This window comes from Leuciscus leuciscus, assembly GCF_965113295.1.
Source record: "Leuciscus leuciscus genome assembly, chromosome: 14".
In the NCBI taxonomy this organism is placed as follows: domain Eukaryota; kingdom Metazoa; phylum Chordata; class Actinopteri; order Cypriniformes; family Leuciscidae; genus Leuciscus; species Leuciscus leuciscus.
In genome coordinates, this window is record NC_138738.1 from 39,581,064 (window position 1) to 39,602,080 (window position 21,017).

At 45.5% G+C, this 21,017-nt stretch overlaps 2 protein-coding genes across 3 annotated transcripts in view; one reads left to right on the forward strand and one right to left on the reverse strand.

Moving 5' to 3' along the window:
• Window positions 1-1,958, forward strand: part of LOC309473976 (MICOS complex subunit mic25a-like) — an 8,690-nt gene extending 6,732 nt beyond the window's left edge. For both annotated transcript variants that reach the window (XM_082136272.1, XM_082136273.1), the window contains exons 3-4: window positions 669-804; window positions 1,564-1,958. In XM_082136272.1, coding sequence (XP_081992398.1) covers window positions 669-804; window positions 1,564-1,587 — 160 coding nt within the window. In that variant the 3' untranslated portion in view covers window positions 1,588-1,958. The remainder of the gene's footprint in view (window positions 1-668; window positions 805-1,563) is intronic.
• LOC309473954 (outer dynein arm-docking complex subunit 3-like) overlaps window positions 1-21,017 on the reverse strand; it is an 82,923-nt gene that overhangs the window by 30,147 nt on the left and 31,759 nt on the right. The gene's annotated exons all lie outside the window — the stretch shown is intronic.

Below are 21,017 nucleotides of genomic sequence, written 5' to 3' on the forward strand. Positions count from 1 at the left end.
GCTCTGACTGGTCAGACGGCCCGGTCTGCAGTGATTGGTCAGAAACCAAACGCTCATTATCATATCTGAATGTCAGCTCTTGATCACAGTGATACGAACAGTAATGATGGCGTGGGTTTTATCGTATCGATCTCAGAAAACAGCGTCTTCTCGACATGAACAACACGAACCAAACTCTTCCAGTCTCAGATAAACTACAGTGTTTGAGGGCGGGGCAAAGAGACGCTGATCAGCCAATCAAGAGCATTATGTAAATTAGTTCGCAGGATCATCAGGAAGTGAGACTGGAATTACTGTCGACTCGTTTCAGTTCAGAATCACTTCTTTCACTTTGATCTTTGTAACTTTTCAGAGCTTTTACATTCACAGCTTTATTACACACTACATGAAAGGGAATACCAGAAATAATATTGGCACTAAGGTGATTCATGTTTGTTGATCTAGATTTGACAGTAGAGCAGTAATCATGAGTGTTGTAGTGATTGTTCTATAACTGTTTATGTGTGTGTATGTGTAGTATGAAGTGTGTGTGTGTGTGTGTGTGTGTGTGAGAAGCCTGTGTTTATGTGTGTGTAAGAGTGTGTATTGTTCCTCAGCCTGTGTTTATGTGTGTGAAATAGTGTGTATTGTTCCTCAGCCTGTGTGTAAGAGTGTGTATTGTTCCTCAGGCCGGGTCACATGACCCCCGTGTGCGCTGAGCTGCAGTCGCAGGTGTTGAGCTGCTACACACTGAACACACGACACACACTCCTCTGCTCACGGCTGGCCAGAGACTACATACACTGCATCCACTCCTGCAAGAAGGTACTCTTGCAAAATATGATTGTTATATGTACTGGATATTACATAAAAGGGACAGTCAGCCAGTCATTAAATGGTTAAAAATAAATATGTCACCACTGACCAATCAGAATCAAGAATTCTAGAGCACAGCGTAATAATGTACAGTTGAAACGATGGATAACTGTTTCATAATTTTGTAACCGGGCGGAAACACTTTACAATAAGGTTTCATTTGTTAGCATTCAACAACATCTCTACAGCATTTATTAATCTCAGGTAATGTTAATCTCAGCATTTACTAAAGCATGTATAAGATCAAAAGTTGTATCTGTTAATATTACAGTAGTTATTGCACTGTAGTTATATGAACATAACTAACATTAACAATATCAGTAAATGCTATGAGGATATATTGTTCAGTGTCAGTTAATGCATTAACTAATGTCAACAAACGAGACCTTATTGTAAAGTGTAAACCATAAAGTTACTGTTTGAAATGTAAGAAATCAGTCATGATGATATTGGCAATTTTAGTGTAATCAGACTCATGCTGATCATAAAACAATATGTTACTGACCGATACTGATCATTTTATTCATTTTTTCCCTCCATTGTGTAACTGAGAGCTGGTTCATATTAAAACATGCCAGAGTTACTAAGTGTGTGTGTGCGCGCGCGCGCGTGTGTGTGTGTGATAGAAGAGCTGAGCGTCACATGAACGCTTGAATTGATGAAGGAAATAAACACTCATTGACGTGTCGGTTTGTTCTTTCTCTGCAGAACTTGCTGGTGAATCACGGATGAAAAGGACGAATGATGCTGAAGAAGAGGAGCAGTGTGAAAAGACGTCCATCCGTGTGTGTGTGTGTGTGTGTGAGTGAGAGAGAGAGAGAGAGAGAGAGAGAGAGAGAGAGTGTGTGTGTGTGTGTGTCTGTGTGTGTGTGTGTGTGAGAGAGAGAGAGAGAGTGTGTGTGTGTGTGTGTGTGTGTGTGTGTGTGTGAGAGAGAGTGTCTGAGTGAGTGTGTGTGTGTGTGTGTGTGTGTGTGTGTGTGAGTGAGAGAGAGAGTGTGTCTGAGTGTGTGTGTGTGTGTGTGTGTGTGTCGATGTTATCAGGATTGTGTTTGTTGAGCTGATCTTCATTTACTGTGAGCAAATAAAGTCTCTTCTTCTGTTTATCTCTTCAGTCTCTCGTTACTCTGTTAGTTCTCCACACAGTAAATGTTCTTCCGTCTGAAACACTTTTCTGAAGGTCAGTGAAGATGAATATGATGTTTCTGCATTATCGAGACACAAAGCGTGTTTATGAGGAAATGCATTTGGCTCAAGGAACATATAAATCACTAATATTCCACTATAGTAGATGTTTAATCAGTGTTTCACTGATATCAGTTTACATCCAAAGTTGTGAATTTAATTTATGCACACAATTGGAATATCGCATAAAATATTTGAATAAAGCAGCGAATAAGCAATATAAGAATATCCATCCCATAGTTCAAGAGAACAAAATCATCACTTCCTGGGAAATTAGTGCAAATTATCAGTAATAAAACTAAGTTTCTGCAATCTTTCTCTTTTTCCCTCCATCATAAACGAGTGTGTCAGAGCGTCAGACGAAACACAGTAAACGCTGTCATGTTCTCTAGCGTTCGGATGCTGGTGTTCAGGAACACACTCGTGTGTGTGAGACGCTTCTGGAGGGAATTACACCAAATCATTCTGATCACACACTTCCACTCCGGCATTTCAGAAACACCAAACCAACATTAGAGATGCTGCGACGCCATTGGTCCACTGGTTACTCCAGTTATCCAATCACAGCCTGAGGGAAAGTCACATGAGTTTATTGTTGCACATCGAGGGATTTATTCAGTAAATGTGTTTCCATCGTAGTTTATAGTTTGTGCACGTCTTCTTATCGGATAAAAAAATTTCCGCCTCAACTGAGCGCTTGAGTTTTTTACTGTATGTGTATTTTCAGAGTTTATGTGTATCTTGCCGTTCCCTTACGAGAACGTTCTCTCGTACTGCGTTGCAAACGCTGTGGGAAAACTCCTTTTCTCGAGAATATTGAAGCCTTTATTTTAAAACACATTGCTGCAGCACAGGCGAGAGCATCATGCTCGCGCGAGCGCGCTGATAGGCTGTGCTGAGGCAACTGCACGAACCAATGGCGAGAAGGCAGAGGCGCACGAACCAATCAGAGCGCTTGGCGCCCTGCCAGACTCGAGCGCGCCAAACAGGGCGTGACAGAAGAGTATAAATACAGAGAAAACTCGCCATATGACAGATCTATCTCCTTCAGCTCTGAGACTCACCTCGTCGCTGATTTCTCCGGATAGGAAGCCGCTCGTTGTAGAGAAGCCTCTCAGCGGAACAGCTTCGCGTCTCGGCAGATCGCCAGCCAAGCGTTTCCCTGTGGCATCCGACGAGTATCCTTTTTCTATTATTGCTAAAAGAGCAAATCGCTGTTTTCACAGCGCAAAGCGGCGTTGTTTCAAATGCCGCTTCCCATCTGCGATTCCTGCGGGGTTCCCCTGCACGTGTCTGATAGACACACACAGTGCGCTGCCTGCCTAGGTCCTGAGCACGCCGAGTCAGCGCTCACTAAAGGCGGCTGTCTACACTGCGATGGCATGCCTGTGGCAGTCCTCCGATCAAGGCTCGCTCTCGCTACGTCAGAGAGTGAACCTGCCCATCTTCCATCTTTGGCGCCCCGCGAGCCCCGTAGGAAGAAGCGGCGCGATCAGAGGATCCCTGAACGCGGTGATTTCGACGAATGCACGCCGGGTCCTTCCCCGCGTGCTTCGCCCACACCCCCATCTCCAGTTCTGTTCGCTCGAAGCGACCAAAGCCCCTCACGTGAAGCGGCGGGACTCGTTTCGTTCGGCGGATCTGCTGAAGACATGGATGACGCAGTTTCTGTGGCGGCATCTGAGAGCGAGGATTGGTCGGGCTCCGCGGACCCCGCCCCCTCCTCTCAATGTGATCGTCTCGACACTAGAGCGAGTGTTGACGCCGAACTTTTCCGTGTCATGTCTCGCGCTGTCGACGAGCTGGGACTCAACTGGCTTTCCCCAGCTGAACCTCCCAGAAGCCGCCTCGACGAGTGGTACCTGCCGGGGTGCCAACAGGCCCCTCGCCAGCGCGCCGCTCCGTTTCTACCGGAGGTCCACGAAGAGCTCACTAAAAGCTGGCGCGAACGCGCTCCTCTTCCTCTTCCACGCTCTCCACTGTCGACGGCGCTGAGGAAAAGGGCTATGTGTCTCTCCCACCACTTGAGGAAGCGGTCGCCGCGCATTTGTGCCCTCCCACTGCAGGTAGTTGGAGGTCAAAGACGGTGCACCCATCTAAACCGTGCAGGACTACTTCGGCTATAGCCAGCCGCGCCTATGCTGCCGCCGGTCAAGCCGCCTCCGCACTACACGCCATGGCGACTCTTCGAGTGTTCCAGGCTAAGCTCCTCCGCTCTATGGATGAGTCAGGCACCTGAACCGGACGCTTTTAAGGACCTCCGAAGTGCTACGGATTTGGCGCTACGGGCTACAAAGACCACGGCGCAAGCCCTCGGTCGCAATATGGCCAGCCTGGTGGTTTTGGAGCGCCATTTATGGCTTAATTTAACGGAGATCAGGGACGCAGACAAAACCGCCTTCCTCGATTCTCCGGTCTCCACAACTGGTCTCTTTGGCCCATCTGTCAACGGCTTCGCAGAGCGTTTCACCGAGGCTCAGAAAGCTTCAAGTGCAATGAAGCACTTTCTTCCTAAACGCTCCAGCTCGGCTTCACGGCGCCCCAAGAGCACGTTGCGGCCGGAAAAGTCAGTGCCACAGGTTCACCAGCCCCGCCCAGCGGCTGAAACCAGCCAGCACCTGAAGCCCGCGAAACGGTACCCGTTCCCTAAGCGCCAGGGGCCCCGGCCGAAGCTCACGCTCGACCATGAGCCCAAAAAGCCGTCCTAGCCGGCAGAAAGAGGGGTCTATGTCCCGCCGCGGCCGGACCTGCCCCGAAGACCGCTCGAGTGCTGCTCACAGCCCCCTCTTCAGCTCAGGCGGCTGGAGCAGTTTTAAATGCAGAACATGGGTCCGTCATCTGTCACGCACTCCTGCACCCAAACGCTGTTTTAACAGCGACCCACAAAAAGCACAAATCGAGCAAAATTTCTCTCTTAAGTTCATGTCAGGTCGAACCCCCGACTCTGGGCGTTCCGTCATCAGATATGATCGTACCGCTGGCTCATCGGGCTCTGGCTTGGCAGGCCATCCCCGGAGTTTCAGAATGGGTGATGAACATTATAAAGCGCGGTTACTCGCTTCAGTTCGCCCGCAGACCTCCGCGCTTTCGCGCTGTTATCCAAACCTCAGTAAAGAGCACGTTGACTCACGTCCTCCGCACCGAAGTGTTATGTCTGCTGGCGAAAGGGGCTATCGAGACAGTCCCCGCGTCACAAAGCGAGTCAGGGTTTTACAGCCGTTATTTTCTTGTTCCAAAGAAAGACGGCGGCCTGAGACCCATTCTAGATCTCAGACATCTGAACAAGGCCCTCATGTCACGGCCATTCAGAATGCTTACGACCAGACACATCCTGGCGCAGATTCGCCCAGGGGACTGGTTCTTTTCAGTAGATCTAAAAGACGCGTATTTTCACATCCAAGTGAACCCCCACCACAGGCCATTCTTGAGATTCGCCTTCGAGGGGCAGACATACCAGTACACAGTTCTACCATTTGGACTGGCACTGGCACCTCGTACATTCACGAAGTGCATGGATGCAGCTCTCTCCCCCCTAAGACAGCGGGGAATGCGCATTCTGAACTACCTCGACGACTGGCTCATACTGACTCAGTCAGAGGCAGAGTCCCATACTCACAAAGCCTGGCTCCTCAGCCATCTGGAATGCCTAGGGCTCAGGGTGAATTTTTCCGAGAGTATTCTGTTGCCCAGCCAACGTATCACGTTCCTGGGAACAGTTCTCGACTCTGTACTTATGAGAGCATGGCCCACCTCGGCCCGTGCTCTATCGATTCAGCAGCTCGCCGCGTCGTTCGTAGAGGGCTCCTATGTACCCCTCCGAACGTTTCAGAGGATCTTGGGCCTGATGGCCTCAGCATCATCAGTACTCCAACTAGGCCTACTGCGTATGCGTCCTCTTCAGCTGTGGCTAGCACCTCAGGTACCACCCCACGCCTGGCGCTCAGGCCTCTTGAATATCAGGGTGGACCAGCGCTGTATTCGAGCTCTGGCCCCCTGGAAAGATGCCAGCTGGTACCAGCAGGGCGTAAGCATGGGGGTGGTCTCAGAGAGGAGGGTCATTTCGACAGATGCTTCCAACTCCGGTTGGGGAGCCCTGTACGAGGGCAGGCCTGCCTCCGACCTCTGGTCGAGCTCGGAGAAACCCCTACACATCAACTGCCTCGAGATGAGAGCGGTTTTTCTAGCCCTAAAAACCTTCCTTCCATACCTGGCAGGACACCACGTCTTGGTCCGGACGGACAATATGTCAGTGGTCTCTTACATAAATCGCCAGGGCGGCCTCAGGTCCCGCAACCTGTTTGCCATAGCCACACAGCTACTGCTATGGGCTCACACCAACCTGCGCTCGCTCAGGGCAGCTCACGTGCCGGGCACGATGAACACAGGAGCAGACATGCTTTCTCTGGGCAACGTTCCCCCAGAAGAATGGTCACTCCACCCCCAGACGGTTCTCCTACTATGGGAGGTCTTCGGGAAGGCAGAGGTAGACCTCTTCGCCTCAGAAGACAACTGTCACTGCCCAATCTTCTTTTCAAAGAACAGGGATGCGTTGGCCCACGAGTGGCTCAACCTTCCCCTTTATGCGTTTCCTCCGGTCTCGATGCTCCCTCAGGTCATCGAACGGATCAGGAACACGAAGTGCGCAGTCCTCTTGGTAGCCCCCCTCTGGCGAACCCAGACTTGGTTCCCAGAGCTGATGCAACTGTCTGTAATAGACCCGTGGCCTATTCCACTGAGGAGCGACCTCCTGGCTCAGGCGAACAGGACTATCTGGCACCCCCGTCCCGACTTGTGGGCCCTACATGTGTGGCCGCTCAACGGGTACCCCAGGACCTCCCAGAGGGTGTCCTAAATACTATTATGGAGGCTAGAGCTCCGTCTACTAGACGTCTCTACCACCTTAAATGGTCAGTGTTCTCCAGCTGGTGTCTAGCTCGGAACCTCGACCCACACACTTGTGAAGTACCTATGGTACTATCCTTTCTCCAGGAGATGCTGGACGCGGGACGCTCCCCCTCCACGCTCAAGGTGTACGTGGCAGCCATTGCGGCATTTCACGTACTGGTAGCCGGATCTTCTTTAGGTAAAAGCGACCTTATAGTTCGCTTCCTTAAAGGTGCTAGAAGGCTTAACCCACCTCGGCCACCTTCAGTGCCGGCCTGGGACCTTTCCCTGGTTCTACAGGCTCTTAAGGGACCCCCCTTTGAACCACTTCAGTCGGCTGATCTAAAACCCCTCTCCCTGAAAACCGCTCTGCTGTTGGCACTGGCGTCAGTTAAAAGAGTAGGGGACTTACAAGCGCTTTCCACGAGCGCTTCCTGTCTTGAGTTTGGCCCTAACGACTCTAAAGTCTTCCTTAGGCCAAGACATGGATATATACCTAAGGTACTCTCAACTCCGTTCAGAGCCCAGGTTATTTCTCTGTCAGCTCTCCCAGTCTCGGGAGAAGACAGTGATGCTCACACGCTCTGCCCCGTCAGAGCTCTGAGAATATATCTGGAGCGTTCTGCCTCTTTCAGACAGTCTGAACAGCTTTTTATCTGTTTCGGGGGCCGGACCAAAGGTCTTCCGGTCACGAAACTTACGCTATCCAGATGGATAGTCGACGCCATTGCTCTGGCATACACCTCACTGGGCCTCCCTTGTCCCATAGGTGTTAGAGCTCACTCGACAAGAGGCATGGCCTCCTCGTGCGTTTGCAACGCAGTACGAGAGAACGTTCTCGTAAGGGAACGTACTTGGTTACTTGCGTAACCTCGGTTCCCTTAGAGATAAGGGAACGAGTACTGCGTTGCCTTGCGTGCTATTTCTCTTATATCAGGTGTTTTCGCTTCAGTCGATTAGACCTGTCATATGGCGAGTTTTCTCTGTATTTATACTCTTCTGTCACGCCCTGTTTGGCGCGCTCGAGTCTGGCAGGGCGCCAAGCGCTCTGATTGGTTCGCGCGCCTCTGCCTTCTCGCCATTGGTTCGTGCAGTTGCCTCAGCACAGCCTATCAGCGCGCTCGCGCGAGCATGATGCTCTCGCCTGTGCTGCAGCAATGCGTTTTAAAATAAAGGCTTCAATATTCTCGAGAAAAGGAGTTTTCCCACAGCGTTTGCAACGCAGTACTCGTTCCCTTATCTCTAAGGGAACCGAGGTTACGTAAGTAACCAAGTACGTTTCCATCCAGTGTTTTATATGCGATATCCCAAATTTTGCATAAGAATAGGTGGATGGAAACACAGCGATCTTGTCAAATTGAGCAGTTAGCAGTGTTTTTCTCTCCTTTGGCTGCTTTTTCTGACCTGCACAAACAAACACAGGTTTGATTTCTGGAGATTCTCCATCATTTAAAGTCCTCCTGTAGTGAATACTTTGAGGTTTTTCCATGCCACTGCTCTGTAGAGTCGGCAGCCAGTCTTACAGATAAATCAATAACTTACCAAGATTCCTTTTAACAGGAGTCAATCAATTTATGTCGGCATGAAATACTCGTTAAAAATAAGCTAAATAGCTGCATATTTACACCTGAGAGAGCTTTAACGCGCTGTCGGCTCATAATGCTTGAGGGAACGTCTGCCAATTACACCAACTGCGTTTAAATGTATAAATCTTTACTAGTAAAAATTGCTATTAACACTTAAAAACAGACATGTTCAAATTCCAAGGCTTGCAGTAGGTTACTGTATGTACAGCAGAGGTGGAAAGAGTACTAAAATATTCTACTCAAGTAAAAGTACTATTACTTCAATGAAATTTTACTTAAGTGCAAGTCAAATTACAAATATCTACTCAAGTAAAAGTAAAAAGTAGCTCATTTAAAATGTACTCAGAGTAAAAGTTACTGAGTTACTTTTAAACCGTGGGGCCGGGCCGGGCGGGGCGGGCCGGGGGACTCTCCCAGGTTGTAGATTTTCACAGTATGATAACCATCTCAGAAATTATCACGGTTTACAGTATTAATCAATTATTAAATAAAAAAATAAACAGAATTATTAAATTATGGTTGTTATTATTATTATCATCAGATAAAATGACAGTTGAATGAAAACAGGTTTTTGAACAAACTCGAAAACCATTTGTTTTGTTTATTAAAATTTCAATAAAACTTTTCTAATCCACTAAATTCAATAATTGATAATTCTCAGATCAACAACTTATTTTTAACATTAATAATTTATTAAAATGTTTAAGAATAATATAGCCCTATGAAATGTTTTTATTCAGAAAACTATTTTTTCTTTGACAAATATATTATCAAAAACTGTGGTAATCAAATGGAAATTTAAACTTTTATCCTTTTATTTTTGGGGGAAGTGCTGCAAAACAGATTTACTAAATTAAATCATGGACAAAAAATATTCCTTAAATAATATTTAAATAAACTGTCTAATTATTATTGCTGTTGTTATTATTCTGACAAGTGCTTTCTATTGTAGATCTACAATAATATATTTCTTTCATAATTTCTCCTATTTAAACCGAACTTTTATTTTGACGGGTTGTAGTGAAGACCTGTTCCAGAGTGTATTTGACAATGTTTTTTCTCAAATAAAATGATGAAAATGCTCATTAGGCGTTCTCTCAGAGCAGCTCTGGAAATGTTCATGTATTCATGTCCTCGTATTGTTTGTGAGAAACTGAAAACACCTTGAGCTTGAGTAGGCTAGCCTTTTTCAGCCACTTTGCATCCATATTTTTTTGCAAATTGTATATCCTCGAGGACAACCACGCGCAGTAGTTTACTGCACATCCAAATATTGCGGACGGTGTTGCGTCACTTTTTTTCTTTTGCACATTTGTTCTCCCGCCCTTGTAGTAGTTTCCGGAGCGCGATTTTTCCCCCCTTGTATTATTATTTATTTTAGATATTTTTTTACTCAGTAACGGATATGATTTAAAATGTAGCGAAGTACAATACTTCAGTCAAAACGTACTTAAGTAAAAGTAAAATTACAGATTTTAAAAACTACTTAAAAAAGTAGAAGTACACAAAAAAACTACGCGAGTAAATGTAATTTGTTACTTTCCACCTCTGATGTACAGTACACAATTATTTTCAGAACAAAGTTACTGTAATGTGCTGTAGCTTTTTTTCTAAGTTTAAAGCTTGTAGTTTGTTCATATGGACCATACTGACTTACTACAGTTGAGATTTTGCCAATATCTCCCTTACTGTACATACAGTACATAAATATTTGTATGAAAAATTACTGTAATTCACCTAAAGTGCTTTTTCATGTTCCAAAGGTTGTAGTACTTTGCTAGTGACAACACTAACTTACTGCAGTTGTAATTTTGACAATATCCTTCTTTACTTTAAGTACATTAAACAAATGTTTTTTATGAAAAAAATACGGTAGTTCACATAGTGTTTTTTTTTTCATGTTCCAAATATTGTAGTATTTTCCTAGTGACCAGACTGACTGACTACAGGTGAAATCTTGACAATCCCTCCCTTACTGTACATACAGTACACAAATATGAATAAATATTAAATATTAATAATAAAAAAAAATTCATGTGTTTTTAAAAGTGTGTTTTCATGTTTTCCATGTCCTGAACCAACTGCCGACCTGTAATCATGTTTCACATCCACACTGCAATCTGCGTGTCCAGGGTCTGCCATTGCCCACTGCACCGGATCAAACATGGCCTCAGAAAAGAGCCATTTCGGAGTAACTCTATTGTTCCAATTGATTGAACATTATCACTGGTCAAAATGTTTAACAAAAGCATTACAGAGAAAGAAGTTGAATCACTCATCTCACTTTCTGATCAAACACGATACATTTTACTGGCCCATATAGTGCATAAAATCTACCTTTAGAAATGACCTGGACTTTTAACATCAACAACATGCATAAAGGAATCTCATTTCTCCAAATATTACTAACTACACTTGCTCCTTACCAACCCACTCTTCAAAAACAAGTTTATTTACTTTGGGATATTGTCACAAATTACACAAAGTGATGAGGGTATATGTTAAAACCTATTTAAAAAGGATTTCTATCAGAATTCATCAGCTTAACTAGCAATTTTAATAGTAAGGGTTTATAGAATGCAACAAGAACATAAAAAGCAGCAACATATAAAGGAGAACGAAGCCTAAATAGCCTAATAAGTAACTTGAAGGCTTCCATGCTTTAATGTCTTGATTGACATTGTCAAAGTTTTAAAAGAAAATGCACTCACACACTCCCCTTCAACCAGTCCTATTTGTGGAGCGTAGGGTTATAGTCTCAATACAAGCAACCTCAATTCTCTCAGACAACCTAATCACATTATTATAATAATGCTTGCTCTTTTGTTGTTTGGTGGAGATTGTGGATAGGATCGCAAGTTGCTGAGGTATCACCAAGTATATTTAGCTCATTAGTTGATTTCATTATGTTTGACTACTAAACTTGATTCATCTGCATTTAATAATCTAGGTTTGTCATTATTAATACACAACACAACATTAGTTGAATCACTGAACTTTATTTGATTTGGTCACCTCAAGAATCACGGGCATCATTTGTAGTAGCCTATTCACAAGCTACCTCAAGCATAGCGTTTTTTCTGAGTTCACTGTGTGCTTTCTACCATGCACAAATATGTGTGTAATTGTAACAATGAGCACTCAAACACACCAAACCAACAATTACTAAAAACACACTCAAAAACTGATTTTGCATGGGCATTTTGCACTAGCACTTAGAAGGTTGTGGTATTCATAAACACTCAGTCAGCTACACTGTTTACTTCTGAATATTATAGTTTATTCACAGCCATCATTTGTAGTAACCTAGCCTGCTCCCTGAATTCAATGCGTTCACAGTCTCTTTCACGGGCACCAAACCAACAATTACTAAAAACACACACAAAAACTGATTTTGCACGGGCATTTTGCACTAGTATTCCTAAAGTAAACAAAACAGTCAATGTTTCAATAGTTACAAATCTTCAACAACCCAAAATACAATAACAGCAACTTGACTAATCATTGTTCCTCACCTCCTCTTCCTCTATCTCCTTCAGGATGGTTGCCAGATCTTTGCCCTGTAGTTCCTCCTTCAGCAGCATCAGTTTCTGCTCAGCCTCAGACATCAGCTGCAGTGTTTGTTCTTCTGAGTCTGGAGTCAGCTGTGGTGTCGGACCCTTCATCTGCCAGAGACCAACAGAAATGCTCAGACATTTCATGCATGCATCATTTGAATGTAAAAACATTTCCATCACTACATCACTACACTACAGAGAAAACATCCCTGGACACTTTTTACTGAATTTTTTTTATGCAGTTTCTACTCAATTTAAAAAAACAAAACAAAAGAATCAGTCTCCGACGCACGTTCACGAGAGCACCACGTGTGTGGTGATGACGCAGCAGCTGGCGTTCTGACATATAACCTACAAGCAGAGGAAGATGCATGCAGGTCGCGCATGCGTCGTGGTGCTCTCGTGAACGCGCGTTGGAGACTGATACATAATATCAACTGTGTACATCAAAAAACACATGCCAGTTCCTGGTCAAGAGCTTTCCAAGTTCACAAACCAGTGATCACTGGTGCAAAATGGAAATCAGAGTGCCCAAGATAAAGAAGTATAATGGGAAAAAAAGTTTTAAACACATACAGTATGCCAAGTTCTTAGATATACTGTATGTAATCTTTGTATCTGTGTTGATTTCATATGGCTTTTATGTTCAACAAGAAGTTTAAATTGAACAAATGTCATGTGGTGTAACCATCAAGTAAAAACTAATAGCATATTTTCTTTATACCTTGATGAATGATAAAATATATTTTCAAGCTAAAAAGTTTTTTTTTTACCATATAAATACCCTGCAATGTGTGACTTCACGCCCCAAAAACCTTAATTCAGATATAGGATACATGTATGGAAGCCCATTTCTGCCATAAAGCAATAATAATGAGATAAAAAGTCAATTATGGAATACAAATTTTAATTGTCAGGAAAATTCACAATTACAAAAAGTTTTAATTAAAATATAAAAAGTCAATTATAACATAAAAAGATGAAATTAAAACAAAAAGTTATAGAAAAAAAATAATAATTGTGACAAAACATTTAGGGCCCTATCTTGCACCCAGCGCAAGTGACTTTGTACACCGACGCATGTATCATTCCTATTTTGCACCCGTGCAAAGCGCGCTTTTCCCTCCACAGAAGCACGTCGCTAAACTAGGGAATGAACTTGCGCTCCCTGGGCGGTTCAGCGCAAAAAAGGAGGCGTGTTCCGGCGCAAACGTTTTGATGGTTTAGAAAACAATTGCGCCACTAACCAGGAAAAAATTGTTTAAAGTCAGTGGCGCGTTGCGCATGTTATTCATATGCTATTTTAAGGGTGCATGCTTGGCCAGAATCAATGAAGTGTGTGCTCAACGCGCACTTTGATTCTCTCATCTACACAGAAGCAGCAGTTTTCATTTTTGCAAATCATACATTATTACAATAGATAGATAGATAGATAGATAGACAATGTATTATAAAAGCATACATCTAGCTTACACACTTACCCAAATTATCATACGCCTGTTTAACCGAAGTTAATTTGGGTGGGTTTCTCTATTTCAATGTAACTTCTCTCTTTTACGGCCGTGACGAGAGCGTTGCTCTCCTTGGCTGTGAACCGCTCCTGGCGCGCGCCTGGCAAATCCGCCGTTACAATAGCAATCCGCTATGGAAAAAGCGCGTCTGCTCTTAAAGGGAATGTGAGATGTCGCTCTGATTGGTTTATTTCACGTTACGCCCAAACCACACCTATGAATAATGAAGCTACTTCAGACCAACCCATTTTAGATTTGCGCCTGGCGCAAGAGTCATTTATCCCGCCGGGAAAATAGCAACAGCGCCGAGACCCGCCCACAAAGTTACTTGCGCTTTGCGCTTGACACTTGCGTTTCAGATCGTTAAAATAGGGCCCTTAGACTTTTTATCTAATAATTATGACTTGATACTTCACCAAAGCATGATTTTTTTCTTATGTGGCAGAAATGAGATTCCATGGTGATATGAGCTAGTGTCGTACCATCAAAAGAGTCCTGTTTCTTGGCCTCATGGAACTGAATGCATGTGTTGTACTGGGGTAGTTCCCTTTCGAGAGGTCTCTCGTATTGCTTACGGCTAGCTTACGCTATGGGAAAACTCCTTTTCTCGAGTATATTGAAGCCAAATCTTTAAAACGCAGTGCAGCTACACAACATAAACAGATGAACGGCGAGGACGGTCATTGGCTGTGCTGCGGCAACTGCACGAATCTAAGGCGAGGCGGCTCAGACGCACGAACCAATTCCAGGTTATAAAACCTCATAAATGTGGACGGCGAGGCCCAGCCTGTCACCACACAGATATCTTCAATGGGTATTCCACTTGACCAAGCCCAAGACGAGGCCATGCCTCTCGTGGAATGAGCTCTGACGCCTAAGGGGCAATGAAGGCCCTTAGACTCATAAGCCAGCGCGATAGCATCAACTATCCAGCGCGATAATCTCTGCTTTGAGACGGCGAGCCCCTTGGTGCGGCCACCAAAGCATACGAAAAGCTGTTCCGATTGTCTGAATGAGGCAGAGCGCTCCAGATAAACTCTGAGAGCCCTGACGGGACGGAGAAAATTTGCGTCTCTTTCATCCTCTGGTGAGGGAAGAGCTGGGAGTGAAATAACCTGTGCTCTGAACGGAGTCGAAAGCACTTTAGGAATATAACCATACCTTGGCTTGAGGACGGCTCTGGAGTCGTTAGGCCCAAACTCAAGGCAGGATGCTTCAGGTCAGCAGACCGAACGGCTCAAAACGGGGCACCCTTCAATGCTTCCAGGACCGTGGAGAGGTCCCAGATAGGCACAGAGGGGGGTTGCGGAGGGTTTAGCCTTCTTGCCCCTTTAAGGAAGCGCACGATGAGGTCGTTCCTTCCTAGTGATTGTCTGGCCACAAGACCGTGAGATGATGTTATGGCCGCCACAAGCGTGGAGGGGGTGCGACCCACGTCTAAGAGGTCTTGCAAAAAAAACGAGTACACTTGGTACTTTGCATGAGTAAAGTCCAGGCTCCGTGCTGCACACCAGCCAGAGATTACCCCCCATTTCTGAGCATAGAAGTGCCTAGTTGAGGGCGCTCTTGCTTCAATGATGGTTTTTAGCATTAAGGGCCCATAAATCTCCGTCACGACTTATGGGCCCTTCATGTATGGCCCCTCAACGGGTACCCGGGTGTCTCCCAGATAGGGTGCTACAAACCATCACTGAAGCAAGAGCGCCCTCAACTAGGCACTTCTATGCTCAGAAATGGGTGGTGTTCTCTGGCTGGTGCGCAGCACGGAGCCTGGACCCCGACTCATGCAAAGTACCAAGTGTACTCGCTTTATTTGCAAGAGCTCTTGAACGCGGGTCGCACCCCCTCCACGCTCAAAGTATATGTGGCGGCCATAACATCATCTCATGCTCTTGTGGCCGGACAATCACTAGGAAGGAACGACCTCATCGTGCGCTTCCTTAAAGGGGCAAGAAGGCTAAACCCTCCGCGACCCCCCTCTGTGCCTATCTGGGACCTCTCCACGGTCCTGGAAGCATTGAAGGGTGTCCCGTTTTGAGCCGTTCGGTCTGCTGACCTGAAGCATCCTGCCTTGAGTTTGGACCTAACGACTCCAGAGCCGTCCTCAAGCCAAGGTATGGTTATATTCCTAAAGTGCTCTCGACTCCGTTCAGAGCACAGGTTATTTCACTCCCAGCTCTTCCCTCACCAGAGGATGAAAGAAACGCAAATTTTCTCCGTCCCGTCAGGGCTCTCAGAGTTTATCTGGAGCGCTCTGCCTCATTCAGACAATCGGAACAGCTTTTCGTATGCTTTGGTGGCCGCACCAAGGGGCTCGCCGTCTCAAAGCAGAGATTATCGCGCTGGATAGTTGATGCTATCGCGCTGGCTTATGAGTCTAAGGGCCTTCATTGCCCCTTAGGCGTCAGAGCTCATTCCACGAGAGGCATGGCCTCGTCTTGGGCTTGGTCAAGTGGAATACCCATTGAAGATATCTGTGTGGTGACAGGCTGGGCCTCGCCGTCCACATTATGAGGTTTTATAACCTGGAATTGGTTCGTGCGTCTGAGCCGCCTCGCCTTAGATTCGTGGAGTTGCCGCAGCACAGCCAATGACCGTCCTCGCCGTTCATCTGTTTATGTTGTGTAGCTGCACTGCGTTTTAAAGATTTGGCTTCAATATTCTCGAGAAAAGGAGTTTTCCCATAGCGTAAGCTAGCCGTAAGCAATACAAGAGACCTCTCGAAAGGGAACTACCCCAGTACAACACATGCATTCAGTTCCATGAGGCCCAGAAACAGGACTCTTTTGATGGTAAGACACTAGCTCATATCACCATGGAATCTCATTTCTGCCACATAAGAAAAAAATCATGCTTTGGTGAAATATCAAGTCATAATTATTAGATAAAAAGTCTAAGGGCCCTATTTTAACGATCTGAAACGCAAGTGTCAAGCGCAAAGCGCAAGTAACTTTGTGGGCGGGTCTCGGCGCTGTTGCTATTTTCCCGGCGGGATAAATTACTCTTGCGCCAGGCGCAAATCTAAAATGGGTTGGTCTGAATTAGCTTCATTATTCATAGGTGTGGTTTGGGCGTAACGTGAAATAAACCAATCAGAGCGACATTTCACATTCCCTTTAAGAGCAGACGCGCTTTTTCCATAGCGGATTGCTATTGTAACGGCGGATTTGCCAGGCGCGCGCCAGGAGCGGTTCACAGCCAAGGAGAGCAACACTCTCGTCACGGCCGTAAAAGAGAGAAGTTACATTGAAATAGAGAAACCCACCCAAATTAACTTCGGTTAAACAGGCGTATGATAATTTGGGTAAATGTGTAAGCTAGATGTATGCTTTTATAATACATTGTCTATCTATCTATCTATTGTAATAATGTATGATTTGCAAAAATGAAAACTGCTGCTTCTGTGTAGATGAGAGAATCAAAGTGCGCGTTGAGCACACACTTCATGCACCCTTAAAATAGCATATGAATAACATGCGCAACGCGCCACTGACTTTAAACAATTTTTTCCTGGTTAGTGGCGCAATTGTTTTCTAAACCATCAAAATAGCATGAAGGAACGTTTGCGCCGGAACACGCCTCCTTTTTTGCGCTGAACCGCCCAGGGAGCGCAAGTTCATTCCCTAGTTTAGCGACGTGCTTCTGTGGAGGGAAAAGCGCGCTTTGCGCGGGTGCAAAATAGGAATGATACATGCGTCGGTGTACAAAGTCACTTGCGCTGGGTGCAAGATAGGGCCCTAAATGTTTTGTCACAATTATGATTTTTTTCTATAACTTTTTGTTTTAATTTCATCTTTTTATGTTATAATTGACTTTTTATATTTTAATTAAAACTTTTTGTAATTGTGACTTTTCCTGACAATTAAAATTTGTATTCCATAATTGACTTCTTATCTCATTATTATTGCTTTATGGCGGAAATGGGCTTCCATACATGTATCCTATATCTGAATTAAGGTTTTTGGGGCGTGAAGTCACACATTGCAGGGTATTTATATGGTAAAAAAAAAACTTTTTAGCTTGAAAATATATTTTATCATTCATCAAGGTATAAAGAAAATATGCTATTAGTTTTTACTTGATGGTTACACCACATGACATTTGTTAAATTTAAACTTCTTGTTGAACATAAAAGCCATATGAAATCAACACGGATACAAAGATTACATACAGTATATCTAAGAACTTGGCATACTGTATGTGTTTAAAACTTTTTTTCCCATTATACTTCTTTATCTTGGGCACTCTGATTTCCATTTTGCACCAGTGATCACTGGTTTTTGAACTTGGAAAGCTCTTGACCAGGAACTGGCATGTGTTTTTTGATGTACACAGTTGATATTATGTATCAGTCTCCAACGCGCGTTCACGAGAGCACCACGACGCATGCGCGACCTGCATGCATCTTCCTCTGCTTGTAGGTTATATGTCAGAACGCCAGCTGCTGCGTCATCACCACACACGTGGTGCTCTCGTGAACGTGCGTCGGAGACTGATTCTTTTGTTTTGTTTTTTTAAATTGAGTAGAAACTGCATAAAAAAAATTCAGTAAAAAGTGTCCAGGGATGTTTTCTCTGTAGTTAGTGATTAAGGAAATGTTTTTACATTCAAATGATGCATGCATGAAATGTCTGAGCATTTCTGTTGGTCTCTGGCAGATGAAGGGTCCGACACCACAGCTGACTCCAGACTCAGAAGAACAAACACTGCAGCTGATGTCTGAGGCTGAGCAGAAACTGATGCTGCTGAAGGAGGAACTACAGGGCAAAGATCTGGCAACCATCCTGAAGGAGATAGAGGAAGAGGAGGTGAGGAACAATGATTAGTCAAGTTGCTGTTATTGTATTTTGGGTTGTTGAAGATTTGTAACTATTGAAACATTGACTGTTTTGTTTACTTTAGGAATATATGTCATATTTAACTTTTTTGGAAGTTGTCAAATAACGCTGACTAATATTACTAATATGTTGTTTATTTCATGCCCCTTTGCAGTTCCCTCGTCTCGGTTACTAACGTAACCTAGCTTACCTGGCTAGCTTACGCTATGAGAAAACTCCATTTCTCGAGAATATTGAAGCCAAATCTTTAAAACGCAGTGCAGCTGCACAGCATACACAGATAAACAGCGAGTAAGGTCATTGGCTGTGCTGCGGCAACTGCACGAATCTATGGCGAGGCAGCTCAGACTCACGAACCAATTCCAGGTTATAAAACCTCATAAATGTGGACGGCGAGACCCAGCCTGCCACCGCACATATCTTCAATGGGTATTCCACTTGACCAAGCCCAAGACGAGGCCATGCCTCTCGTGGAATGAGCTCTAACGCCTAAGGGGCAATGAAGGCCCTTAGACTCATTAGCCAGCGCGATAGCATCAACTATCCAGCGCGATAATCTCTGCTTTGAGACGGCGAGGCCCTTGGTGCGGCCACCAAAGCATACGAAAAGCTGTTCCGATTGTCTGAATGAGGCAGAACGCTCCAGATAAACTCTGAGAGCCCTGACGGGACGGAGAAAATTTGCGTCTCTTTCATCCTCTGGTGAAGGGAAGAGCTGGGAGTGAAATAACCTGTGCTCTGAACGGAGTCGAGAGCACTTTAGGAATATAACCATACCTTGGCTTGAGGATGGCTCTGGAGTCGTTAGGCCCAAACTCAAGGCAGGATGCTTCAGGTCCGCAGACCGAACGGCTCAAAACGGGGCACCCTTCAATGCTTCCAGGACCGTAGAGAGGTCCCAGATAGGCACAGAGGGGGGTCGCGGAGGGTTTAGCCTTCTTGCCCCTTTAAGGAAGCGCACGATGAGGTCGTTCTTTCCCAGTGATTGTCTGGCCACAAGAGCGTGAGATGATGTTATGTCCGCCATAAGCGTGGAGGGGGTGCGACCCGCGTCTTAGAGCTCTTGCAAAAAAAACGCGTTCACTTGGTACTTCGCATGAGTAAAGTCCAGGCTCCGTGCTGCGCACCAGCCAGAGAGCACCACCCATATCTGAGCATAGAAGTGCCTAGTTGAGGGCGCTCTTGCTTCAGTGATGCTTTTTAGCATGAAGGGCCCATAAATCTCCGTCACGACTTATGGGCCCTTCATGTATGGCCCCTCAACGGGTACCCGGGTGTCTCCCGGATAGGGTGCTACAAACCATCACTGAAGCAAGAGCGCCCTCAACTAGGCACTTCTATGCTCAGAAATGGGTGGTGTTCTCTGGCTGGTGCGCAGCACGGAGCCTGGACCCCGACTCATGCGAAGTACCAAGTGCACTCGGTTTATTTGCAAGAGCTCTTGAACGCGGGTCGCACCCCCTCCACGCTCAAAGTATATGTGGCGGCCATAACATCATCTCATGCTCTTGTGGCCAGACAATCACTAGGAAGGAACGACCTCATCGTGCGCTCCTTAAAGGGGCAAGGAGGCTAAACCCTCCGCGACCCCCCTCTGTGCTTATCTGGGACATCTCCACGGTCCTGGAAGCATTGAAGGGTGCCCTGTTTGAGCCGCTTCGGTCTGCGGACCTGAAGCACATCTCGCTCAAAACTGCTCTTTTTCTGGCGCTCGCTTCAGTCAAGAGAGTGGGTGATTTACATGTGCTATCAGTGAGCGCGTCCTGCCTTGAGTTTGGGCCTAACGACTCCAGAGCCGTCCTCAAGCCAAGGCATGGTTATATTCCTAAAGTGCTCTCGACTCCGTTCACAGCACAGGTTATTTCACTCGCAGCTCTTTCCTCACCAGAGGATGAAAGAGACGCGAATTTACTCTGTCCCGTCAGGGCTCTCAGAGTTTATCTGGAGCGTTCTGCCTCAGTCAGACAATCGGAACAGTTTTCGTATGCTTTGGCGGCCGCACCAAGGGGCTCGCCGTCTCAAAGCAGAGATTATCGCTCTGGATAGTTGATGCTATCGCGCTGGCTTATGAGTCTAAGGGCCTTCATTGCCCCTTAGGCGTCAGAGCTCATTCCACGAGAGGCATGGCCTCGTCTTGGGCTTGGTCAAGTGGAATACCCATTGAAGATATCTGTGCGGTGACAGGCTGGGCCTCGCCGTCCACATTTATGAGGTTTTATAACCTGGAATTGGTTTGTGCGTCTGAGCTGCCTCGCCATAGATTTGTGCAGTTGCCGCAGCACAGCCAATGACCGTACTCGCTGTTTATCTGTGTATGCTGTGCAGCTGCACTGCGTTTTAAAGATTTGGCTTCAATATTCTCGAGAAAAGGAGTTTTCCCATAGCGTAAGCTAGCCTTACGCAATTCTCGTTCCCTCATCTCAGGGAACCGAGGTTACGTTAGTAACCGAGACGAGGGAACTGCAAAGGGGCATGAAATAAACAACATATTAGTAATATTAGTCAGCGTTATTTTAGAACTTCCAAAAAAGTTAAATATGACATATATTCCTAAAGTAAACAAAACAGTCAATGTTTCACTAGTTACAAATCTTCAACAAGCCA